This window comes from Xenopus tropicalis, chromosome 3 (genome assembly GCF_000004195.4).
Source record: "Xenopus tropicalis strain Nigerian chromosome 3, UCB_Xtro_10.0, whole genome shotgun sequence".
Classification (NCBI taxonomy): domain Eukaryota; kingdom Metazoa; phylum Chordata; class Amphibia; order Anura; family Pipidae; genus Xenopus; species Xenopus tropicalis.
This window is the reverse complement of record NC_030679.2, coordinates 69,556,874-69,584,531: the sequence shown is the minus strand read 5'-3', so window position 1 is coordinate 69,584,531 and position 27,658 is coordinate 69,556,874. Positions and strand designations below refer to the sequence as shown.

At 39.1% G+C, this 27,658-nt stretch overlaps 1 protein-coding gene across 2 annotated transcripts in view; it reads left to right on the top strand.

Annotated features, from left to right (window-relative positions):
• fam3c (FAM3 metabolism regulating signaling molecule C) overlaps positions 1-26,649 on the top strand; it is a 44,181-nt gene extending 17,532 nt beyond the window's left edge. Inside the window, 8 exon segments of one of the 2 annotated variants that reach the window (NM_001017106.3) lie at positions 12,869-12,973; positions 14,221-14,253; positions 16,661-16,784; positions 19,516-19,574; positions 20,239-20,289; positions 21,207-21,291; positions 21,870-21,996; positions 22,646-22,938. In NM_001017106.3, the coding sequence (NP_001017106.2) occupies positions 12,869-12,973; positions 14,221-14,253; positions 16,661-16,784; positions 19,516-19,574; positions 20,239-20,289; positions 21,207-21,291; positions 21,870-21,996; positions 22,646-22,738 (677 nt within the window). In that variant the 3' untranslated portion in view covers positions 22,739-22,938. 2 annotated transcript variants of the gene reach the window in all.
• The last annotated feature ends 1,009 nt before the right edge of the window (positions 26,650-27,658 follow it).

Sequence of the window (27,658 nt, the reverse complement as noted above, 5' to 3'; positions counted from 1 at the left end):
GCACTGGTAAAACTGGTGTGTTTGCTACAGTAACACTACTATAATTTATATAATAAGCTGCTGTGTAGCCACGGGGGCAGCCATTCAAGCTGGAAAAAAGGAGAAAGGGCACAGGTTACATAGCAGATAACAGATAAGTTCTGTAGAATACAATAGTGTTTTATCTGTTATCTGCTATGTGCCTGTGCCTTTTCTCCTTTGAATGGCTGCCTCCATGGCTACATAGCAGCTTATTTATATAAATTATAGTAGACTTTCTGAAGTAAACACACAACTTTTACCAGTGCAGGGCAGCAGCACATTATATTTTAGTTACTTTTATACACTTTCATTTTTTGGTGTTACTGTTCCTTTAAAAAACGTCTGGCACTGGGGGGAACCGAAATGACGAATTCGGCTGGCACTTAAAGGGTTAATACTAAGACCGGCTTGGATGACTTACTGAACAAGCATAATGTCCAGGGCTACAGTACAAAGCCCATCAAGTGCAAGTGCAACCCGTCTAATTGAGTCCCAGTGTACATTTATACACCTACTTATTAAGAATGCCCGGAATCCAGGATTCATTTTGGAATTTGGCCTTTTTAGCCAGATCCATGTGCCTGGCTGAACTGACTTTGAATCCTTAATATCGCATGACTTTTTATCTTATAAACACTGAAGTAGAAAATTCTTTACCCTTCGCAGCCTAGTATTTGGTTCGGTGTTGAACTAATCTTTTACAAAGGATTTTGGGATCAGCCAAATCCCAAAATAGTGGTTTTGTTGCATCCCTACTACTTACACAGACCTGTCTTTACACACAGACATACATAAAGTGTATATACCTATGTTAACTGTACAGTGAGGAACATAAGTATTTGAACACCCTGCAAAGTTTTCCCACTTAGAAATCATGGATAAGTCTGAAATTCACATTATGGTGCATGGTGCATTCCCACTAAGAGAGACAGCATTAAAAAAAAAAAAAAAAAAAATCAGGAAATCACATTGTATTATTCTTAAAGAATTTAATTGTATTGCACTGCTGTATTTGAACACCTGGCAATCAGCAAAAATTCTGTCTTTCAAAGACCTGTTACTCTGCCTTTAAATAGTCCACCTCTACTCCACTCATTAATCTAAATTAGTAGCACATTTCTGAGCTCTTTAAAGACACCTGTCCACCCCACAGTCAGTCAGACTCCAACTACTACCATGGGCAAGACCAAAGAGCTGTCAAAAGACACCAGAGACAAAATTGTGGACCACCACAAGGGTGGAAAGGGCTACGGGGCAATTGCCAAGCAGCTTGGTGAAAATAGATCACCCGTCGGAGCAATTGTTAGAAAATGGAAGAGGCTAAAGACGACTGTTAGTCTCCCTAGGACTTGGGGCTCCATGCAAGATCTCACCTTGTGGGGTATGACTGATGATTAAGAAAGGTGAGGAATCAGCCCAGGACTACAAGGGAGGAGCTGGTCAATGACCTGAAGAGAGCTGGGACCACAGTTTCAAAGGTCACTGTCTGTAGAACACTACGCCGTCATGGTTTCAAATCATGCATTGCACGGAAGGTTCCCCTGCTCAAGTCATCACATGTCCAGGCCCATCTGAAGTTTGCCAATGACCATCTGGATGATCCAGAGGAGGCATGGGAGAAAGTCATGTGGTCAGATGAGACCAAAGTAGAACTTTTTGATCTAAACTTCACTTGCCGTGCTTGGAGGAAAAATAAGGATGAGTTGCATCCCAAGAACACCATCTGTGAAGTTTGGGGGTGGTAACATCATGCTTTGGGGGTGCTTTTTTGTAAAAGGGACAGGACGACTGCACTGTATTAAGGAGAGGATGAATGGGCATGAATGCAAACAAAGGCTTCTGTACCAAATATTAACACTTATTTTCTCAGGTGTTCAAATACTTATATGCAGCAGTGCAATACAGATAAATTCTTTAAAAATCATACAATGTGATTTCCTGCTATGCAAACAAGCTATTGTTTCTCCTACTTAGTGTAAACTGAAGGAGTCATAAGCCGCACTTGGATTTTTTACTATTGATTACTATTCTGATACCTATCACTTTTAGCAATACAGGTGTCAGGGAGCTGCTATCTTGCTGCCTTCTCATTGTTCTGCTGATCAGCTGCTGGGGGAGAAAGGGAGAGGGTGATTGCACTCCTACTTGCAATGCACAAGTAAAGTGTGACTGAAGTTTATCAGAGCATATGTCACATGGCTGTGGCACCCTGGAAAATAAATTTGGCTAGCCCCATGTGAAAATTCAAAATTAAATATATTGAAAAAAATCTGTGCTTTTGAAAAATGGATTTCAGTTCAGGATTCTGCTGGAGAAGCTCTGTTAACTGATGTGTTTAAAATAAATAAAAAAAAATGTTTCCCAGCCTTGGATATTCTGCTTGTTCAAGAAATCATCCAAGCTACTACTAAAGGCATTAATAAACAGCCCGAGGCATGATGCTTTTCTCCAACTTGCTTCACTGTGGGTATGGTGTTCTTGTGATGATGTGCTGTGTTATTTTTGCACCAAACATACCTTTTCAGATTATGGCCAAATAGTCTAACCATGGTTTCATCAGATCAAAATACATTTTTCCGCATGGTTGTGGGAGACTGTATACCTTTTTTGAAAAGTTTAGCCTGGATTGGATGTTTTCCTTTGTGAGTAAAGGCATTTGTCTTTTTGTCCTACCCCACAACCCAAACACATGAAGAATACGACTGATGTTCCCTATGTTGTCACACATAGGGAACAACCACTACTTGCTAAGAAATCCTGCAGCTCCTATAGTGTTGCTGTAGGCATTTAAAATACTAAGTGGTTTGCAGGATAGGGCAGTTATTGGTGCAGGGTAGAATAGCTTTTTTACTTAAAAAAAATATTTTTACATTTCCATTAATGATTTGGATACTTTAATGGTGAGATCCTTTCATGTTTCAGCAGTCCTTTGGGGATCATGGTTTTTAGAGTATGCAAAAACAGCCACACTTTATTTGAGCTCAATCAGAGACACTTTAATTGATGTAAGATGTATACCAACTACTATTTGATTAGACTGAATGTGATCAGTTGATTCGTAATGCAATCACATGCTTGATTATTAAAGGGTGTGCACAGTAATGCAACCGGGTTTTTGAATGATTTTTGCTTTTCCTTCTTTCATTAAAATGTTTCTGATTTGTTTTCAGCTTCTTTGTACAGGATTTATCTTGGTTTTTTAATAAACAAAAGCCTTCCATTTTGCTAAAGTGTGTAGCCTTTTATATCAAGTGTAGTGTATAACTTACATTTATGTTATTTCTTCCTAAGTGCATAACCTTGCAGTAATCAACATTGAACCTCATTTGCCACTTTAAAATGCTTTAGCAAAGTCTAAATAGATCATGTCCATTGCCGCTCCAGAGTCTAGATTCCTGCTCACCACCTCATTAAATCAGCCTGGCAAGATCTGTTATGAACAAAACCATAAAGGTACTAACTCATAGTATTTTGATTTGCAATGTATTGAAGTATCTTATTACCCTTTTCAATGGCTTTCCTACCACTGACGTAAAACTAACAGGCCTGTGGTTTTCAGACTGATAATTGGATCCCTTTCTGTACTGTACCGCATTAGCAATTCGATAGTCTCTTGGTAACATGCCAGACCTCAAAAAATCTGAAAAATTAAGTAAATAGGTTTGGCAATAATAGAGCATTTATGTACCATCTAGGTGTTCTACATGTTCTAGACTCTTTTGAATTTCTCCTGAGTTGCCCTCCATCACTAATTATATTATTAGAATTGTGTCTGTTAAAATGGAAGACTTCATTAGCTGGTTCCTCAGTTGTTTAGGCAGACAGTGTCACTGTGCATAGAAATTTGACTAAACTAAAAAATGGGGAAGAAAAATGGCAAATGCAGTTCAGTGTTGATAAATGCAGGTTATATATTTGGGATCCTCTATCCAGAAAGCTCAGAATTACAGCAACCTCAATAGACTTCATTTTAATAAAAAAAGGCCAGGTCATGTTGCATACTATCCAGGTCATGGTATATCTGTAGTAACAAGTCAAATCAACTGGACTTGCTGTGGTTTTTTTTTTTTTCTTTCTTTCTTTTGGGTGAACCAGTTGCTGCCTCGGTGTGTTGCTGGGTTTAAAGCAGACAGGGATGCTGTGTTTATTAAAAATCCTTCTAAGTTTTTCAGACACCCTAGCTACATATGGTAGAACCAAGTTCTTTCACCTGTCCTGGTGGTAATCTTTTCTGCTCTGTGATCTAAGGTTCTGATAACCTCCAGTTTGTGATCTAGTAGATGGTGGGAGTCAAACAGCAGGCACTGTTCTGTGTGGTTTGGTTACCTGTAGACCTCAATTTCCAGCTTTCCACCCTCTCTGACTCAAGCAATTCGACCAAGCAGTCCAAAAAAGCCATTGTGTTATCTTGCACATCTTCCTGTGTAAACTTGATGTTGTGGTCCACTTTGTTGATGTGCTCAGTTAAAGTCTGTACCTCTTGTGTGTGTATTTTAACTCTGGTGTCATCCACATATCGAAACCAATGACTGGGAGTGATTCCTTTTAAGCTATCCAGGGACTTTCTTTCCACTTCCTCCATGAACAGGTTTGCCACAATGGGCAAAATTGGCAATCCCATGGTGCAGCCATATTTATGCCTGTAGAACTGATCCTTGTACTTGAAATAGGTGGTACTTGGGCATAGGCCCAGTAATGAATATACCTGCTCTGGGTTAAGCTTTGCTCTGTTGCCAAGGGTGTTGTCCTTTTGCAACCGTTTCCTCATTGTTTCAACTGCCTCTGATAGGAATGCATGTGAAAAGGAATGTAACATCATAGGATACCATGGTTTCTTCTGTGCCCAGTACCAACCCTTGGATTTTGTTTGTAAAATCGACATCTGTTGTCTGCCACATACAATGCTGTTTTGGCACCTCTCCCTGGAAAATATAATATCACCTCAAAGCTCCCATCATGCTAATACAATCAACACCTCACCTTCATGACATGAGATCCCGGATCCCATACTGGTTATGATAAACAGATTATGCTGATTGGAGCAACATTCCAGGGTATTTATTCCAGGAAGAACTTTGTACAAGTCATTCTGAATTGAGAAAGCCAGTTGGATGACTGCCGAAAATGTCTTTAAGAAAAAAAAAAAAAGAAAACACAGTAAGTCCAGTTGATTTGACTTATTACAACAGATATTTAATCAACAAAAAACTGTTTCCCAGCCTTGGATATTGTGCTTGTTCAAGAAATCATCCAAGCTACTACTAGAGGCATTAATAAACAGCCCCGAAGCATGATGCTTTTCTCCAACTTGCTTCACTGTGGGTATGGTGTTCTTGTGATAATGTGCTGTAGTCTCAAGCATTCCAATGTCCCATACCTGTATTGTTATTATACTCTTGCATTTGAATGGGAACACTGGATTTTTAAAGGAACAATTCTGCATTATGTATAGTGGAAGTCATTAAACTCATAACTCACAATATGTGGTATTCTATCAAACAACAAATAAAATTGAGTATAAAGTAAAGGAGTTTCAAGTTTCAAGTTTATTGTCATATACAAATAACAATGAAGCATCATTACTGTAATGACATTTTTTTGACCCGTGTTCCTCCCAACTTTACATAGACAAACAAAACAAAAAAACAAAACAAAAAAAAAAAATACACATATTAAATATAATAAAAGTGTGCAATAAAGGTACAAGTATTTACAATAATAAAATGCAATCCAGTAGTTATGGGGAGTGTGTGTGTTGGTTTGGGTAGAATGTCAGCAGTTCAGAAGCCTGATGGCTTGTGGGTAGAAACTGTCTCTGTATCTGCTGGTGCGGGTCAGGATGCTCCTGTACCGCCTGCCTGATGGTAGGAGCGTGAAAAGTCTGTGGCTGGGGTCAGAGAGGATCCGCTGCATCTTCCTCCTACAGCGCTGTCTGTACAGGTCCTGCATGGCCTGCAGTTCAGTCCTGGTGATGCGCTCTGCTGATCTCACCACCCTCTGCAGAGCTTTGCGGTCCAAAGCATTACAACTGCCATACCAGGTGGTGATACAGCCAGACAGAATACTCTCAATGGTGCATCGATAGAAGTTTGTGAGTATTCTGGAGTCCATGCCGAACCTTCGCAGGCGCCGCAGAAAGAAGAGCCGCTGTCTTGCAGCTTTTGTGATCACACCAACATGGTGAGACCAACTCAGATCCTCACTGATATTGATGCCAAGGAATCTGAAGCCGCTGACTCTCTCCACCTCTGCTCCCTCAATGTGAATGGGGGTATGGCCTCCTCCCTGCAGTCTCCTGTAATCCACAATGAGCTCCTTAGTTTTGCTGACGTTGAGCAGCAGGTTGTTGTCCCGGCACCATGATGTCAGGGCTCTCACCTCTGCCCTGTAAGCCGACTCCTCTCCATCAGAAATGCAGCCGATGATGGTGGTGTCTGCAAATTTGATGATAGTATTGGAGCTGTGTGTTGTTGTACAGTCGTGGGTGGACAGGGTGTACAGCAGGGGGCTGAGCACACATCCCTGGGGGGGCACCGGTGCTAAGTGTCAGTGTGGATGAGGTGATGTTGCCGATCCGAACCACCTGAGGTCTGTTTGTCAGGAAGTCCAGGATCCAGCTGCACAGGGAGGAACCGATGTTCAGGTCACGGAGTTTCATGACAAGTCTGGATGGTACAATGGTGTTGAAAGCGGAGCTGTAGTCAATGAGCAGCATCCGCACGTATGTGTTTCTCTGGTCCAGGTGGGAGAGGGCAGTATGAAGTGCAATTGCTGTTGCATCGTCTGTAGATCTATTTGACCTGTAGGCAAACTGAAGTGGATCAAGTGAAGCAGGGAGTAAAGATGTGATGTGAGCCTTGACTATACGCTCAAAGCACTTCATGGCAATGGAGGTGAGTGCTACTGGGCGATAGTCATTTAGGCAGCTCACATTCATTTTCTTAGGGACAGGGATGATTGTGGTCCTCTTAAAACATGTTGGAACAGCAGACTGGAGCAGGGAAAGGTTAAAAATGTCTATGAAGACATCTGCTAGCTCATGGGCGCAGGCTTTGAAAACAGGACCTGGGATGTTATCTGGTCCAGGAGCTTTCTGTGTGTTTACTTTTCTGAAGTGTTTACACACGTCTGCCTGAGATATCTGATAAGGGCGACCGTCCTCTTCCAACAAAAGCTCCTGAGATAGGTGTTTATCAAAGCGTGCATAGAAGGTGTTCAACTCATCAGGTAGAGAAGCAGTTACCTCCTCCACTCTGCAGCTCTTTCCTTTGTAGTCTGTGATGGTCTTCAGTCCACTCCACATGTTCCTGATGTTAGAGTTGCTATAGCAGGACTCCACCTTTTCTCTGTACTGTCCCTTAGCTGTTTTTATTGCTTTCCTGAGTGCATACTGGGATGATTTGTACTCACTTGGGTCTCCGGATTTAAAGGCTGCAGTCCTCTCCGTTAACCCATGGCTTCTGGTTGGGGTAAGTCCGTACATTAACCCGCGGTACGACGTCATTGATGCATTTGTGAATAAAGTCCATTACGTACTCAGCGTAGTTGTTGATGTTGTTGTCAGCGGCAGTCCGAAAGACTTCCCAGTCCGTGATGTTGAAGCAGTGACGCAGGGTGCTGTCTGACTGGTCGGTCCAGCGCTGAACCGAACGCATCATAGGCTGCTTGCGTTTCAGCTTCTGCCTATAGGCTAACAGCAGCAGGACTGAGGAGTGGTCTGATTTGCCGAAGGCTGGTCGAGGGCGGGCTTTATAGGCATGTGCGTACGGAGTGTAAACATGGTCCAGGATGTTCTCACCACGCGTTGGAAAGTTTACATGCTGGTAAAACTTCGGCAGAACTTTCTTCATGTTGGCTTTATTAAAATCGCCAGCCACGATAAAAGCAGCCTCCGGGTGTAATGTTTCCTGCCGGTCGATAGCATCAAACAGTTCATCCAGTGCCCGTGTGGTGTCGGCGTGGGGAGGAATATAAACAGCGGTACAAAATATTGCTGTAAACTCCCTGGGCAGATAAAAAGGTCTGCATCTGATCATAAGATATTCAAGATCAGGAGAGCACCCAGATGAAACTGTCTGTACATCAGTACACCACCGTTTGTTGGTCAGTACACACACACCACCCCCCCCTGCATTTACCTGAGTCTATTGTTCTGTCCTGGCGGTGAATGGAAAGTCCCTCAGGAACAATGGCAGAGTCAGGGATGGAAGGGACAAGCCATGTCTCTGTAAAAACAAAGATGTTGCAGTTCTTAATGTCCCTATGAAAAGTTATCCTGGCTCTTAGTTCATCCAGCTTGTTTTCCAAAGACTGGACGTTCGCTAGAAGAATGCTGGGAAGTGGGGCGTGGTGTTGTCTGTTCCTCAGCCTGACCAGGATCCCAGCTCTTTTCCCTCTTTTCCTCCGGTGTTTCTTCTGCCAAGGTAGCCAAGGTAAGTCACCTCTGTTCATAAAAAATTCAGTCTGTGAAGGTCCGGATTGTGAATTTTGTTGAATGTTCAGGAGAGTTTGTCTGTCATAGGAGATGAGAGCATTGCAGGTTGAAAAAAAACTAAAAAATAACACGACAAACATAAGAAAAAAGCAAAGTTGAGGAGGACACTGAGCAACGGCTGCCATCCTCACCGGCGCCATCTTGAATCACAATCACTCTCACAAAGGAGAGTATGGTTGCACCTTCCACACAAAAATATCAAGTCCAAAAATATATGGTTACCTAATGAGGATGAGGGGGTAATGTGCATTGCACTTGCACGGGCAGTAGTTGATGTAGGGGGGAGGTTGAAGGGTGTTGATGGGTTTTTTTAAATGCTAGGATGGGTTAACTTTGGGGTTTGATGTTGGGTAAAGGGAACTTTGCCTATTATAATAGTCCTTTCTACCCTATGCATTCTTCATTTAAATAGAGTTAATTTGTGAATTCTTATTTCTGTAAATAAAAGTTATATTTTGTCATTGGGTACTGACTTACCTGATTTATATTTTGGGGAATGGTGCAGATAATTGGAGTCTTTTTAAGATCACTCAAGTGGTGTTTTTTTTTCTTTTGTTACAAATAAAAATGAGACCTATATGTGATGCTAAGTGAAAGAATGGATGGCTAAGATGACAGTGGCCATGCAAAATGAAGTACAGGTATCGGACCCCTTATCCGGAAACCCGTTATCCAGAAAGCTCCGAATTACGGAATGCCCGTCTCCCATAGACTCCATTTTAATTAAATAATTCAGAATTTTAAATTAAATTTTAAAACTGATTTCCTTTTTCTATGTAGAAATAAAACAGTACCTTTGTAATTGATTGCAACTAAGATATAATTAATCCTTATTGGATGCAAAACAATCCTATTGGGTTTAATGTTTTATTGATTTTTTAGTAGACTTAAGGTATTGAGATCCAAATTACGGAAAGACCCCTTATCCGGAATACCCTTGGTCCCGAGCATTCTGGATAATGGGTCCTATACCTGTATTAGAAAAAAAACTCATGCTAATATTAACAGTACAATTCCTATTACAAAGAAGAGAGATTTGGATACCAAAAGAATATACCGTATTTTCCGGCGTATAAGACGACTTTTTAACCAAAGTCGGGGGTCATCTTATACGCCGGGTACATGCTTGCAGGGCCCAGATGATCGAATGGCCCCCCCAGCGTCCTCCATCACCCCTCCCGCTCGCCTGCTGCGTCCGGCTGTTTCCTCCGGCTGCTTCATCCGGCTTTAGGAGCGTTCTTAAAAATTGTATCACGGCCGGGCCCCCTTTAAAGCGTTACAGGCTCATTGGTGTGGTGGTCAGCGGTTAATTTTATTGGTTGCGCCCCGTGCGTACGCGTGACGTCAGCACGCACGGGGCACAGCCGGGAGGAAGCAGCTTCCTCCGGAATCAGCCGGGAGGAAGCAGCTTCCTCCGGAATCAGCCGGGAGGAAGCAGCTTCCTCCGGAATCAGCCGGGAGGAAGCAGCTTCCTCCGGAATCAGCCGGGAGGAAGCAGCTTCCTCCGGAATCAGCCGGGAGGAAGCAGCTTCCTCCGGAATCAGCCGGGAGGAAGCAGCAGGCAAGCGGGAGGGGTGGTGGCAGACGCTGCGGGGAGCTGAAGTATGTGGGGGAGGATGTTGGGGGGAGCTGCAGAGAATCCAGTGTTTCTGTGTCGCCAAATTTAAATGTATACATGTTTGTTTTACAGTTAGGTGTCTCTACATAAAGTGTTTGTTTTTTATGGCTCAGAGTATTACTGTTTCTGTCATCATAAAAAGGCTTTCATTGCTTTATCTATAATTATATCTTAATTCTCAGATGAACATTATGTAATATAAAAAAAAGTACAAGGTCAAAGTACAAGAAAATTATTTTCAAGAATGATGAACAAGAGACCACCCCTTTAGACTTGACAAACTTTTCTTTTGAATCAGAGAAGGTGGTTCTTCACAGTGAGATCGGTCAGGATGTGGGATACCTTGGCAGGTGATGTGTGTAGATTCTATGTATGCCTTTAAAAGAGAAGAAAAGGCAGTCACTTGGGGGTGCCAAAATGTTAGGCACCCGAAGTGACTTAAATCGCCTACCTTTTACCCCGGGCTGGTGCCCCTGTTCGGAGAGAACAGCACCAGCCCGGGGTACCTGTAGTGCTTCCTTCTTCAGTGCACGAGCATGCGCAGTAGAGTGAAAAAGCCGAACTTTAACAGAGAAGTCGGCTTTTCACTCTACTGCGCATGCGCCTTTGTTTAGTCCTTGCAAAACGAAGCCGGAAGGAGGAAGGGCTCGCTACAGGTACCCCGGGCTGGAGCTGTTTTCTCCTAACGGGCACCAGCTAGGGGTACAAGGTAAGCGATTAAAGTCACTTGGGGGTGCCTAACATTTTGGCACCCCCAAGTGACTTAGCCTTTCCTTCTCCTTTAAAGGAGAAGTCATTTTGGCATTTTAATGCCAATAGGTTCCCCACATTAGTGCCACCTAAAACGCTATATTTATTCTGCAGAAAGCATTACCATACCTGAGTAAAGAACCGTAGAAGCTCCCTCGTTTAAGATTGCAGCTGCCATTTTAGCTTGGTCTTCATAGCTTCCTTTTGCAGCTCTAGCCATTGGTAGCTGAGATTACTCATTCCTAAGGGAGTTTGATTAATTCTTAAGGGGGGGGGAGGGAGAGAGCAGAGCAGAGCAGCGCAGACACTGGCTCCGGGAATGAAGGGTCAGAAACCAAAGAACACGTTTACAAAAAATGAGACAAGAAATCCTGTGTTTCTTTAGATAGAGGTGCTTATGGCTGTATTTACATAGACCTTTCTGGTAAAGCTTACTTAGTTTTTACCTTTCCTTCTCCTTTAAAGGAGAAGGAAAAGCTAAGTCACTTGGGGGTGCCAAAATGTTAGGCACCCCCAAGTGACTTGAATTGCTTACCTTTTACCCCGGCCTGGTGCCCCTTTATGGAGAGAACAGCACCAGCCCGTGGTACCTGCAGTGCTTCCTCATTCCTTTTTCGACGCGCGTGCATGCGCAGTAGAGTGAAAAGCCGAACTTTAACAGAGAAGTCAGCTTTTTCACTCTACTGCGCATGCGCCTGACTCACAGTCAAGGCTTAACGAAGGCGGAAGGAGGAAGCACATCGCCCCAGGTGCCCCGGGCTGGTGCGGTTTTCTCCTAATAGGGGCACCAGCCCGGGGTACGAGGTAAGCAATTCAAGTCAGTTGGGGGTGCTTAACATTTTAGCACCCCCAAGTGACTTAGCCTTTCCTTCCCCTTTAAGTGTCTTGGATGACTTATTGGACAAACACTGTATCCAAAGTTATAGTGATCTTGCTAACTTCAGTTTTAGCATTGAGCACAACTTTTTTGCAGTTGCGGCCAGCTCCTTGTTGTAGCTCCTGCCCTTCCCATCAGGTGATCCTAGTATAGCAAATAAACACAAACCACTCACAGCATTTGACGTGAAAAAGTACAAGAAATTTATTGTTTCATCATTATGCTATTTTTATGGACGAATTTGATCCACCTGGGGGCTAGAGGTTACCTTGACAAAGATGACAAATGATGGGTTTACAGAATTGCTGCAATATCCTAAGCAAATTGAAGTATTGATTACCATGTTTTAACTTAGTACTGCTTCCTCACTACAAACATACCTGTCCACCCTGTTCTTTGTGTGTGTGCCATAGTAGGTTTCATCTGAGACTTTTCTATTCTGCTTAATCATCTGGGTTCTGTGTTACTTTGAATATTTTCCCTGGCTTGGCTGTTTATTTCAACTTATATTATACTTAAAGGAGAAGGAAAGGCAAAGTCACTTGGGGGTTACAAAATGTTAGGCACCCCCAAGTGACTTAAATCGCCTAACTTTTACCCCGGGCTGGTGCTCCTGTTCTGAGAGAACAGCACCAGCCCGGGGTAGCTGCAGCGCTTCCTCCTTCCTGTATTGCTCGCTCGCGCGCATGCGCAGTAGAGTGAGAAGCCGACCTTTAACAGAAAGTCGGCTTTTCGCTCTAATGCGCATGCGCCGGTCCTGGGAATTTGCTGGCAAATAGGAGGAAGCACTTGCTACAGGTACCCCAGGCTGGTGCTGTTTTTCTCCTAACAGGGGCACCAGCCCGGGGTACAAGGTAAGCGATTAAAGTCAATTGGGGGTGCCTAACATTTTGGCACCCCCAAGTGACTTTGCCTTTCCTTGTCCTTTAACTGCATTCATAAAACCATTCATTGACCCATTAAAGTACTCTTTAAACTGGAAAGTCTTTACCATTGGAAAATATGGTTAAAGTTCTCTGGGCGAAGGCCCTGAAAAACTCTTATCAGAAAAATTAAAATCTGCAATTAAACTATGCTATAATTATCTATTTTTGTTTTCTGTTTCTAGGTGCCATAAAGTTTGTTATAGCTGTTGCATTGTTTTTACTGACGTTTTATGTCATATCGCAAGTATTTGAAATAAAGATGTATTCAAATCTGGGTAATATTTTTGGTAAGTGATTGATATTATTATTTGGGGAGGGACTAAGGGCATATTTGTTTAGGATCTGAAGGTTTTTTTTTTACTTTGTAATGCTCATGTACTAGCCAGGATTATATTATTATTAATAAAACAAAATCTGAACCCTAGGTTGCACCATCTGTAAGTAAAAGTGCTACATTTGGTTGGCCATAAATCTGCTTTTATGGGTTCCGTGAACTCAAAATCAAACCAGATCTGAATCCTGCAAAAAAAGGTTGGATTTTGTCTGAATCCCAAAATAAATTCTGCAATCAGTGCATCCTAAATTACAAATAATAAAAGTTTTTTACTGCTAAATTATATTAATAATAATGATTGTAATTGTAAACAATTGTCACTAAACAAAGTAGTGGTTACTTTGCATAATATGTTTTAAACCAGTGGTGGTTACATTGCATAACACATTTTAAACCAATACACATTAGTTGGGTTCTACCCAGTAACATATGCACAATTTCATCAGCTAGTTGGTTAGATAAATTCCATCTAAAACAAAAATATGAAACACATAGGTGACTGTATCGGGCTGGTACAGTGATCTGGCCTAGGGCCAACCATCAGGTCATGATGGGCGTTTATGCAGTTGCCAGGAGATGACCGTATCAACGTGCCAAAGCAGTCCTTGTCCCAGTCTGGTCATATCTGTTGTAGAGGGCCAATGCATAGGCAGATAAGCTGCTGACTAGGTCTGAAGGGGCCAAATCAGCAGCTTAAATATCCCTGCATATGGGCAGAGCGATTATTATATATAGAAAAACTAGTGCTGCTTCCTGGGTTCCATTCACACACTTTATTATTTTTCTTTAATGTTATCTTTTGTAAACTAATTTTAAGATGATTGCCATATGCTACACATAATTCAGTATTCCATCTCTTTTCATTTTGTTTTTAATGTTTAAGGTATTACTGTTTGATTGTATCCAACTCTGTGTATGTGTAATTGATTGAAACAGCAACCACTTACTTTTGTATTGGCACATAATTACTAGCGCATGTGTGTGGTCCAAATTTAGAGGTCACCTAGTGTGACCCAGTCTAGACTAGTGATGTTAAAGCTTAATGTGTGACTTGACTTTTTTTTTATTCATATATTCATACATTCTATCATTACTTTATGGCACCTAATGTATGGCCTTGCCTTGTGCTTTCCTTCTCTGAATATTATTTTAAGGTAAATATGCAGCACATCATATTTTTCTAATGTTTTTTGTTTGCAGCAAGGTCTGCCCCAGACACAGTGGCACATCCAAGTAAGTATGCCTGTTATCAGTTTCTGTAAAACGGGATAAATGTTGGTTACTGTGGCGGTTAGGATGTACCACTCCCCCCCTCCATCTCAGTGTAGTGTGGTTATCCTTTTAAAGTTTTGTACCTGATAATGTAGGATCTCTTTGCCCTTTAAAGGAGAACTAAAGTTTACGTACAGAAGTAGGCTAGAATTGTACATTCTGTTTTGTGCTTTTGTACCAGCCCAAGGGAAGATCTGTGCCTCCAAAGATGCCCCAGTAGCCCCCCATCTTTTCTTTCTGCTGATTCCCTTGCACATGCTCTGTGCTGCTGTCGCTTACTTGGACCAACACACAATATACTGTAGAATATAAATGTCACAATATAAGGCTGATCAGTAATTTATTCAGATTCACATTACATGGCAGCTCTGAAACCAGTGCAATTAGCATCACAATTAATAATAATTTATAATCAGCCCTGTAACATCAGCTTATATTATAGGCAAACCTCATTTTCTGCTTGATGATTTGTGACAAGCCCTAAGCTCAGCTTCTCATCAGCTGACCAGAGCCCACTGAGCAAGTGTCACTGTCAAACAAAATCCAGTGTGGCAAATGTAAAGGTCTGGATTATTACTACTAAAGAGATGCTGAAACTTTAGGCGGGTGCGGTATATCAAATATGACATTTGTAGCCATATTCATGTTTAGGGTTTAGTTCTCCTTTAAACAGAGAACCCAAACATTACATGTTTTTTGAGCATATGTATTTGTTCCATTTTTATTTGTTTCTAGTATTACATTTTAGGCATTATGCTCCAATTTATGGAATATAACTTTATTTGGATGACCCGAGATGCCAGTAATTTGTGATTAAAATAATCAGTAAAAAAAGTATAAAGTGATAACCCTTTAGCTTTTTGTTGTATTTGTGTTTATATTTATTAACCATGCAACTTTGCTTCTTGCTATCCTATGAAGATGTCTAGCCTTTGTCTCCACAGTCTGCCCCACCCTGGGTGTTATAAAAAAGCTAGAAAATAGCAGTGGTCAAAAGGCCCTTTCTGCTCAGAAATACCTCCTGCTGTCTTAAAGGAATAGTGTCACGGGAAAACATGTTTTTTTCAAAACACATCAGTTAATAGAGCTTCTCCAGCAGAATTGAAATCCATTTTTTTAAAAAAATGATTTTTTTTTTATATCTAATCCTGAAATTTCATTTCCCAGGATGCCACAGCCATGTGACCTGTGCTCTGATAATCTTCGGTTGCACTTTACTGCTGAGCTCCAAGTTGGAGTCATACCACCCCCCAGCAGCCAATCAGCAGAAAAATGGGAAGGTAGCAAGATAGCAGCTCCCAGTAGATATCAGACTGGCTTGGGACTCCTCCAGAACTGAAAACAGTCTAATGTGTAGTGGTGAAATCTCAGACAATGCACTAGGGATGCACCAAACCCACTTTTTTGGGTGTGGCTGAACTCACCCTGACGGATTCTGTTGAATCCTGATCTGGATTTGCTGCACGGCAAAAAAATTTTCTCCCTACCATTTAACCCTTCCGAATGCTAATTTACGCTAATTTGGATTCAATTTGGCCGAAACTGAATCCTTTAAAAAAAAGGCTGGATTCGGCCCAAATCCCGAACCGAATCTGGGATTTGGTGCATCCCTACAATGCACTTAAATAGCTGCATTCATGCCTCTGTTACAAATAAAAAAAAAAATGTTGGTTCAAAAATAACATTTTAAATGGTAGAGTGAATTATTTGCTATATAAACAGTGTAATTTAGAAATAAAAAGTGTACCATAAAAATCATGACTGTATCCCTTTAAATAGTGCATTTTTTATTTATTTTTATAGGAAGCAGTGACAGGTGGACAGGGGTTGACTTACATTTAGCTAGGCCCTTAGGGGGGCATTTACTAACAGTCAGATTTGTTTCTTTTATCTGATTTTGATTTATAAGCACTAAAATTTGCAGAAAAAAGTTGTGAAGTTTTCAAGATTTTCTATGTGACAAAGCTAAAAATCTGAATCCAACAATTTATCAGCTAAAATGTGCCTAGATCATTTAAAAGTCAATGGCAGATCCTTTCCTTCCCTGAAGGATGCTTCTTTGCTTTTAAAGCTTTAGAGGTTTTCAGATTTTTGACACTTTTTTTTTTTTTTTTTTTTAGTAAATCTGCCACTTAATGTCTCAGTAAAAATGTTTCATTTTGTTTTTCTGTTGCAATAGATCCTTAAAGTATTTTTTTCCAGTGCTATACAGGCATAATCTATGGACTGATAGTGTTCAGAATTTAGTACAGGTGTAAGTAGCCCTTACGTAACCCTGTTTAGTGCCATAATCTACACATTTTTATTGACGTTTATTTGAATACCTGTACAGTAAATAGTTTCTAAACATTCATTTTTATATACACAGCTACTAAAGCCCCAAGATACAGATGTGGTATTTCTAAAGTGTGCCCAGAGAAACATTTTGCTTTTAAAATTGCAAGTGGTGCTGCAAATGTTGTTGGACCGAAGATTTGTGTGGATGATAATATGTAAGTAATTTTTGTTTAATTCTGTTTAACTTTCATTGTTAAAGTTTATATTGAGCCTACATTCTTCCTCTTTCTCATAGGTCTGCTAAAATTAATTACAATCTTATTAAGGTTTCATAACTTATTAGACATATTCTTAGATATTGTGAGTAATATTATATAACAATTTATTTCATATAATTACACATATTCTTTATGTTCAAACTATGTGCTTAACTCTTTTAAAACATTGTTAAAAAATAGATACAGTTTCTGTACACTTAACCCTTTAAGCGCCACAGGACGTAGATTCTATGTCCTGCTGCACTTCCGGGTTTGGGAGCGGCGGAGCGGTTCGTTCCCCAGCCCCTAGACAACGAGCAGAGGCGGGGAACGACTGCCCCATGGGGCGCGATCGCCCAGGGGCCCCATAGGAAAAGTCGGGCACATACAGCACTTACTTGCACACACACATACAAAACACATTTTACCTAGTGTACATACACACTTATGTAATTTTGTATTTTTTTATCGCATCGTTTTTATTCATGCCTGGAAAAAAATGTTTTATTGCCATTGCGGATAGCGTATTCGCTAACCGCACTGTGCAATACCTTTTGTGTATTATTTTGTTTTTTTATTACATTTTCTGTGATTTTGGTGCATTTTTATGGTTTTCTAGGGTCTCCGTACTGTTAGGGGGTCTTATGGCACATGATACACATGCCGGTAGCTTATATTGCAGCGTATTCACTTTGTGCACTAACTTCCTTTTGGGGTCTCTAAATGCCAGATACATTGGTGATCCTATGTACAGTGGGTATCAAACTGTTCAGTGGACCCTTGGCTTTCATATTTAGAATGTGTTTTCTGGGTTACTAATGTTATGTGGGTGGTAAGGTGCTTGAAAGTGGAAGGTTTGATGCGATTTTCAGGTATTTCATCAAAACCAGCAATTTTGGGAAAGCATTGTGACTCTGTAGTTTGAATTAGAAAGACATGGATACCCATTTTGAATTTACCCAAATGTGTACTTATCGAAAATATATGGTTTTGGGGGGGGTCAATGTGTGTTTTGTGTTTTTATCCCACAGAAAATGCAGTAAACATGTTGAATTTTCAGTAGCTAAAGAGATCTCAGGGACAATTTGTATGTACTAACTTCCTTTTGGGGTGTCTACATGCCAGATACGTTGGTGATCCTATGCACAATGGGCATCAAACTGTTCAGTGGACCCTTGGCTTTCATATTTAGCATGTGTTTTCTTGGTACCTAATGTTATGTGGGAGATAAGGTGCTTGAAAATGGAAACTTTGAGGTGATTTTTTTGAATTTTCATAATTTTTTTATAGAAACTTTTAAATTCAGGAAAGCATTGCCGTTTGGCACTTAGGAGTTGGAAGACATAGTTATCCATTTCGGATTCGGCAGAATGTGTACTTTTCAAAAATATATGGTTTCCTGGTGTAAACCTAATGTTCCAGGATTTTTGGCTTTGAAATCTAAAGTATGCTGTATTCTGCTGTAATGCTTTGAAAATTTGGTAATTTACTGCTGGGAGTTTTTGATCTATAGAAGTCAGAAATATCCATAAAACTATACATATCAGGTATTGGCACGTTTGGGAGACATGAGGCTTTCCAAATCAGTTAAATTTTTGTCCATAAAACAAAATATGTTTCTGGTATAAATCCCTATATCATGAAAAATATACATTTTTCTTTTTTTTTTTTTTTTTGTATTTCGAGCTCTAAATCTTGTTCCAAAAGTGGAAATACACAAAAACTCTGGCAGATTTGGAAAGCTCAGGTTCTCCTGAAAAAAACAATATATAGTTTGCCTACCTAAACTTAACCCATCTCCCAGTAAATTGAGAGAGCACAGAATGTTTATAAAACGTCTGGCACTGAGGGGAACCAAAATGTCAAATTCTGCTGGCACTTAAAGGGTTAAAAGATTTTAAAGACAAGCAAAGGCAAATTCATTGGGAAAATGCCAATTTGTTAAGCACCCCACTAGTAAGTTAAATCTCTACCATCTTTCTAGTGTAACCCATTTAGCTCACACTTGCCCAGTAGAGTAAAAGGTTCAGATGTTACTCTACTGCACTAGGGATACACCTGCCTGGGAAAAAAACTTAGTTGTTCAGTGAGTGGTGCCTAACATTGGTACCCCCCAGTGAATTAACCTTTCCTTGTCCTTTAAAGAGGTTGTTCACCTATAAGTAACTTTTATATATTTTTATATATTATAGAATGGCCTATATCAAGCAACATTACAATTAGTATTTGTTATTTATTTTTTATAGTTTTTGAATTGGTTGCCTTCCTCTTCTGACTCTTTCCAGTTTTCAAATGAGGGTCATTGACCCCAGCAGCCATTACCTTTTGCTCTGTGAGGTTACAATTTTATTGCTAGGGTAGATAAGACCCTTTTAACTAGATAACTGGTAAAATACCTATACTAGAGAGCTGCTGAACTAAAAGGTAAATAACTGAAGAAACATACCAAATGAAGACCAATTGCAAATTGTCTTAGAATATCAATACATCATACTAAAAGTTAATTTATAGGTGAACAACCCTTTTAAGTATTAAACTAAAAAAAATTAAATTAGAACTTGAACTTTAAATCTTGGATATTGTAAAACTATGTGAAGTTTGTTGGCATAATGTGTGTAAATAATTTGGATTGTACTTCAAATCCAAGCATCAGTGCATTAGTGTTTACTTTTTATTTTATTTTGCACAGTTTAATGAGTGGTGTCAAGAATAATGTTGGCCGTGGGATCAACACTGCACTGGTAAATGGTAAGTTAAAATGGTCAGGTGCAAGTCGGTGAGAGGGATATAGTGTTACACCCTTGCTTGCTGCCTACTTGACTACCAACCCTTGGTTTAAGGCTACTATTTCTCTGCTGGTGTAAAAACTCAGATTTGTACACACTCTACTAAAATGCATGCATTAGGTAATCTTCCTGTCACCTCACACACAGTAGATATTGTGTGAATTTTATGTCTTAAATCTGCACACTGATTACAGTCCTGTCACAGCACACACACAGTGCATCACATTTAAGTGGCATGTGACAGTAGCTTCAGTCTTTGCCTCTGAGTTCTTAAAAAATTGCCTAACTACTTGATATGGATTGTATTGACCTGTATTTGCAACCAAAAAATTCCAGAGGGGGAGCACAGAGAGGATCAGACCATGGATGCATCCCTCTTCTAACAGCTGCTGGTAGTGTAATCCAGTGTTTTTCGTAACTCTGCTTTCTGCGCCAGCCTTGTGCAAAAAAAAAAAAAAAAGTTCTGGTTGTCTTCTATTTGGCTTCATACATAGCCTAATGAACTGCCTAATCGGCATGTAATATCATTACATCATTACTATATAATGCCAGTTAACATTGTGGTACATTAGTCAAGATCATTACATACGATATGTAGAATTTGCTAGTATATTTTTTTCTTCCAGGAAAAACAGGTGCATTGATAGAGACAACATATCATGACCTTTGGGGTGGAGGTAAGTGTAAGGATGATTTTTTTGGAACCAGATATCCTGCACTTAGTGAAGTGAACTTTACCATTGTGAAGGATTATAGTTTTATAAACAAAAGTTTAGAGGTAATAATGTGTATATAAATGGCCTTGCTGGTACACTGTAAACTTTATAGACCAGGAATATAAAAACTGACACTCCAGCGCTTTTTTTGTACCTGTAAAAGTATTAAGAAAAAAAAAAAAAGCAGCTCATACTGATAATTGTTACTGCAGACCTAAGTAGTTGTAAATATTTTTTGTTTTTTTTGCAAAGGTGACCTTTATAAGAATATTTGTACTGTAGTACCGCTATAGTGAGAAATTGTTGTAATATTTCTCCTAAATAACAGTCATGTTCATAGTGCATTTAAATTTGTTTTATTGTCACATTTATTATTTTTATTTGTTTTTTACTTCCTGACTCTCGGAGAATGGTGAATAAATCCCCCTAATTAAGTATAATGTGAATAAAACAAAAATGTTGTTTAAGTTGACTAAATTCCTCTGAATGCACTTTTTATGTTCTTAAATCAGTAGGGATATACAGGTAGAGTAAATAAATATTGGTTTACTTTTGGAAAATTGTGTTTTCCTAATCTTCCTGTCAAACTAATTTTGGCCAAATACCGAAGCAAATGCAAACCGTAAAAATGTTTACATTGCATCAGTTATAAGCAGAAAATTGTCATGTTCAGTTGTCAGTTGAGATTTAGCCACATAATATATAAAATAATTTTCATTAAAGGTTTAGGATCACATATAATAGCTATAAACATTACATCTGCTCCCTAATGGTATATGTAGCAGGCTAACTACCTAGATGTTTTAGCTTTATACGACAGAAGCACTCAAAAGGATACTCTCTCACACATCAACAAAATCAGTGGCTTTATTTTCCAGAGGTTGGCCCATTTATTGAATTTCTTAAGAAGATTCCAGATGGAACTATAGTTTTAATGGCAACGTATGATGATGGAGCAACAAAGTAAGTATAAAATGTACTTTTTATTGATTTCTTCCCTAATATTACAATATTTTAAAGGAGAATGCAAGTCAAAATGTAAAAAGCATACTGCCCAATGGTCCTCCTATTGTTTAGTAAAAATGCCACACTTTTGGCTCACCTAATCAAATATTTACTCAGTCACACTTACTTCACATTTTCTAGAACAGGCAGCCATCTCTAAAAAGGTATTCTCCCTTCCTTTCCCTCCTTGCTTCATACTGCACATGTGTTTCATTCCCTTCCCCCCTCCCCTCTGGCAGATCCGCTTCTGATTGGCTGGTGGGTATGTGTAGCTCAGAAAAGGAGACAGGATCAAGTTACACACATGCTCAGAGAATAGGAAGGCTGCCGCTGGCAGCCTACAGGAAGGACAGAGATTTCAGTGATGTCACTGTAGTCTTCACATTGCTGTAGGCTGCCAGCACCATATCTCAGAGAAGCAAGCAGGGATCTGGGAATTTAGATATGCAGTAAGTACTTAAAAAGAATGCCTTTAGACTTACTTTTAATTTATATTAACCTTTCATTGTCCTTTAATAACCTCTTTTACATTCTAGGCTTAATGATGATGCACGGAAACGGATAGCTGAGCTTGGGAGTTCATTAATCAGTGTCTTAGCTTTTAGAGACAACTGGGTTTTTGTTGGTGGAAAGGGAATAAAAACAAAAAGTCCATTTGAACAGGTACGTACAAAAGTATTTACTTAATAACTACGATACCCAAGTGTCATTTGTAAGAGTTGTAAAACTCAAGTCTCCTAAAGGTTTTTTTTTTTTTTGTAGTGAAATGTGTTAATAAAAATAATTTCCAAATCAAGTGCTGTGTGTTTTTATTTATTCATGTATTTATCACACCTGTGCCTCCATAACAGCTATTTTTTAATATGGGTTTAGATTTTGCTGTGAGATATATAGCAATATACCTCTGAATTCACTTAAACATTTCCAGAGCTAGGTAGTCTCTATGAGTTGTCATCCCACAGGACCTTCCCTCCCCTTTGTGTGGCTAACCACCTGACTATATTTTGCATCTGATAATTGCAGCAATTGTTGGGGTAAAGCATATGAATTAAAGGAATACTGTCATGGGAAAATCACATTATAGCCTTGGCACATATAGCATGCAAGCCCCCAACTAAATAATCCTCTGTAAGTGTTGAAACATTTACTTCAGATCTGTGAAGGATAGTATCAAAGATTCCATGAATGTATATTTTTCATGTATAAAAATTTATATTTTAATATGTATAATTTTTTTTTTTTTAAATGTATATTTTTTAAAAAATTTATATTTTTCATGTGTTAAAATATATTTCTATTTCCATATTTCTAGCACATAAAGAATAATAAGGACACAAACAAATATGAAGGCTGGCCAGAAGTTGTGGAAATGGAAGGCTGTATTCCTCAGAAAATTAATGAGTGACCATTTCATAAAGCTTGAAAATAAAGGATGTCAAAATAGATCTATCACAAGTTGTTTTCAAATCTAACATTCCCTTACAGTCCTCCCAAGAACGTACATAAATTAAGAGATGACTGATCATTGAGCTACTACTTTGTGTCTTAGTATGGACAGCTCAATATGCACTCAAATGCACTGCTGACGGAATAAGGGAAAGTATATAAACCATTGGTCTAGTTTTTGTAAAAAAGTGTAAATATTTTGAACTGGATCATCTGTCATTGTGAGCATGATTAAGGGATTTATTTATTGTTAACATAAAAATATTTTTGTATAAAGACTTTGAAACTAATGAATCTTCCTTTGCAGGACTAAAGCTTTTAAAATATAATAGGCTTTATCCATTAACAAACTGTATAGCAGAAGGAGTTGTGCTATTGCAAAGGTGTTACATAGTCTGTTCCGCCGTTAATACATGCTCTCCACTTTAGGGCTTATTCTTTGCAATGAACTGAATTCCACCAAAGACTTAGAAACTAATTATCCCTTGTAGTTTTCTTTGGTAACTAGTTGTATGACATATGTAAGTGTGGGAACATTTGTCTTGACTATCTGCCATTTTAGGGGTAGATTGTTTGATTTAAAAAATATATGCAATATATAAAAATAAATCAGTGGCATTATTGACATAGGTTAAGAGATCTTGATTACTTTATCTTGGTGGATAGCTAGATTTAGAATTTCAAGTGTCCTTTTTGGGTTTAACCTTTTTTTTTTTTTTTTTTGACGAGGAGTACTTTTTAATGGCAATTACTTCGAATTATGCTTTTTTGCAGTCTTGCACAAAAATCTTCTTGTATGTGTTATTGGGTATGGGACCTGTTATGCGGAAACCCGTCATCCAGAAAGTTCCAAATTACAGGAAGGCCATCTACCATAGACTCCATTTTAAGGAAATCACATTTAAAAAAAATTTCCTTTTTCTCTGTAATAATAAAACAGTACATTGTACTTGATTCTAACTAAGATATAATTAATCCTTATTGGAATCAAAACAATCCTATTGGGTTTATTCAAAGTTTAAATCATTTTTTTAGCAGACTTAAGGTATCCAAATTACAGAAAGACCCCTTATCCGGAAAACCCCAGTTCCTGAACATTCTGAATAACCGGTCTTATACCTGTAATATATGGAATATTTTCAGTACACCATTGTAATGTTTTTCAGAATTGTTTGTATATATAATATACATTTCCATGACTGTTTTATATTACCAAGTGAACCTGTGGCTCTTCTTTACTACACTGCACCAGCGGATGGCCTAACTATATGGGATCTGGTATTAGGCAGAGGATACTGAAGATATAGAGAAGTGCAACGCCTTATATTAGTAGCCACTTCAAGCAAAAACTTTCACCCCCCCCCCGCATATAGTTTACTTGCTGCTGAAATGCTTCATTTGGACTAGCACTGATAATGTTTATTTCATAATGAAAATGCAATGTTGTAATATGCTAGCAGCTGTATTATAGCGAATCAGTTATGTCACTTATTTTCTATGTCCGAGATGTGCAACTTGTATATGACTTATAGCTCCGTGCCAGTCAGGGGGACCCACATGTTATCATCCCTAGGTTAGGTTATTTGTGATAAAGACTGAATTGATTGCTATTTCTAACTATGCTTGGAAGATTTTTTAATAAAAAATCTCCTCTTTAGACAATATTCTTTAGTTCTAAATGTGACATACTATTGAATACTTAGATGTAAATATTTGCCATTATGGAAAAATGCATTAAATTTAATTTAAATAAAGGACCAGTAACACCAAAAATAAAATATATTAATTTCACTTAATATAGCATTTTTCTCTTCACTTGTAAAAATAATTTATTTTTTATGCAAAAAACCTGCCAAGCAGAAAAACATATAATTTTTTTCAACCCTTTTAACACCGTCAGCACCCACATAAGAAAAGAAAAGATCTGTGCTGTGCCAATGTTTACATGCTAGCTCTGCAGAGAGTATTTTGTTTTCCATGGACAGGTTTTGGCAATTAAAGCTTGTTGGGTACTAGGTGACACACTTTTTATTTTTTTGCAAAAACACCTTCATGGGAAAAAAAATACTCAAGGGTTTTGCAAAATTGGATCAGGAAAAATGAAAGCAAGGAACTGCTTAAAGCTAACATTGGATGATAAATATGCCCCTAACTGTAAGCATTGATTATCTGTTAATTAGAGGGTTGGGCAGATATGGAGAGTGGATCTTTGATGTAATGTACACAAATGAAATGTTCTTTATCTTAAATATTCCCTACAATTGTAATGTGGCCCAGTTATGGACAGACAAAATAATCTGGTGATGATTAGCATTTGAATGCTTTTGATTGTACTGGGGTTTTCCCTTAAGGGCTCTGGCACACGGGGAGATTAGTCGCCCGCGACAAAATCTCCCTTGTCACGGGCAACTAATCTCCCCGAACTACCATCCCACCGGCGAAAATGTAAGTCGCCGGTGGGATGGCACACGCTGCGCAGGCGATTTCGGCAAATCGCGGGCGACTAATCTCCCCGTGTGCCAGAGCCCTAACATGCTACATGTATGAGTACTTGTATGAAAACATACTTGTGTTTGTATAGGCCATCTGCATAGAATGAAATAATCATTTTCTTCTGAGAGATCTGGCAGGTGCCACTCACATATATGCATTTTGTATGTATAATATATATATATATGTGTGTGTGTGTGTTTATATAATTATATGGAAACATGCAGCATATAATTGTTTGCACACAAAGGAAGCTATGCTCATGTTCTTTCCTGCATTTGCAAATGAATTGTAATGTAATGTTTAAATGAAAGTATGAATTGTCCCTTCCCAAAGCTTAATCCTTTGAGCAGCTCATTATCAGAGGGATTCTCAGTGGACTGGAAATTAGCTTTACTTGCTTCACCTGTGCTGACTAGGACCAGGAAATACTGGTAGAAATTAAAACTGGTTTCATTTTTATGTTTAGTGCCAGAAATAACAAACATATTTTGCCTGTTTTTATTAAGAATTATTTACAGCACAAGTCCTACTCATTAAGGTCATGTTAAAAAGTGTGCATACTGGCCCTTTAAGTAATAGTATCAATGTTTTTAGCTTGAACTTTGACCCCTGATAGCCACCGGCCCTTTTTTTGAACCATATACTATATGCATAATGTAACTTACCACTTCTAAAATTCTGCTGTACACTGCATGATATGTACATGATAACGTTGATGGAAGCGCATAAAATTAAAAAACAAAGCAAACATTTGTATAAGCTATAAAGCTAGTCAAAAACAAAAAGAACTTTGTGGGAATAAAAATAACAAAGAATTTGTATGATAGTTTTCTTTAATATACCCTACATTTTGAAATAAAAAACTTAAAATCTAAGAACTTTGCAGTGATCTGTTTTGCAGCAGCAGCAATGATAGCTACAGTTTTGTAGAAAAACCTGAAACTGGATGGTGCATATTTTACAATGCTCTTGCAAAAAAAATTCTTAAATAAGCTAAGAAGTACTTATATAGTGTGAGAGAAAATATCAAAATATCATTCATTTTTATTGGATTTTGCAAATTGGTTCTGATTTATTTTGCACAAATTGAATTTTGTACATGATACTGGCCACCCTTCTGTAAGGACACAAGAATTAGTTGCAGAGCTGCATGCTGCCTTTACTGCAGTTTCTGCAGGTATGGGAAATGTTTGTATAGGTAACCAGGAATGCAAATAAAATTGTATTTTCCATGAGAACAAGTTTTTTAAATACACAAGTTGCTTTTTCTGAACATGACAATGTAACTGACTTGTCTATTTTTTGTCTTGAGCGCTTTCTTTAGTATACATCCACTCTTAATGTTTAGATACCCAAGAATAAATCTATTTAAATGTATTTTATGTGTCTCTGTGGATCTTCTGTGGTCAAAATGTAATTGTTAGTATCTTATGTTTTAAAAGATGGGGGGTTGCTTAAGGTAATTTAGCAGGATTGTATGCCAGAGTGGTTGTGCGGCCAGCAGTCCAGCATGCACCTGTACTGAAAGCAGCCACTATTGTAACATGTTGTGCCTATAGACCATACTACCCATTAACCTCAAGGTAGTATAACAAATATACTAGGGGCTGTGTGTTGTCTAAGTGCACGAACACATCTTTTCTTGTTGCTACATTATGGTGTAAAAAAAGCACAATTTCTCAGGAAGTTCCTAGGCAGCACAGGGCCAGAAGAGTTAACGTTTGCTTCCCTCTTGGAGGCAGGATGGCTATCCAGAACATAAAAACCAGATGTACTGCCAAGCAGAACCTTCTGTAGGCTGCCAGCCCGTATAGAGGCTACCAAATAACAGCCAGTAACAGTCCTTATTTGGCACCCCCAGGAACATGTTTTATGCTTGTGTTGCTCCCCAAGTCTTTTTTTAATTTGAATGTGGTTCCCTGGTAAAAAAAAAAGGTTGGGGACCCCTCGACTTGTGTGTGCCTTAGCCCTTCCAAGACTGCCTTATAAGCTACGGTCAGATAGCTGGTACATATGAGTATGCTGTTGCGCTACCACAGTACCTTACTCACTCCAAAGCAACCCACTCCCACAGATGCCAGATTTTCAATCCACTATTGTAGGCATTAGGGCCTCTTTTGAAAAACTGGCTGCCATCCAGACAGCACACCACTCTCAAGACAGAGTGAGTATACTAAACGCAGTTCCTATCTCTGCTCCACCTCAGACAGCACAAGGGGACCTCCCTGACCCATCCTCTGAGGAGGGTATCTTACAGTAAGCGGACAGTGACTGGGAGGATGAGGTTTCACAGTCTTTTCCTGCAGTGGTACACTTACTTCAAGCTTAATCAAAAGTGGTAAAATCACTGCTCTCCGACATGTTTCAACCTCTGGGTAATCCAACA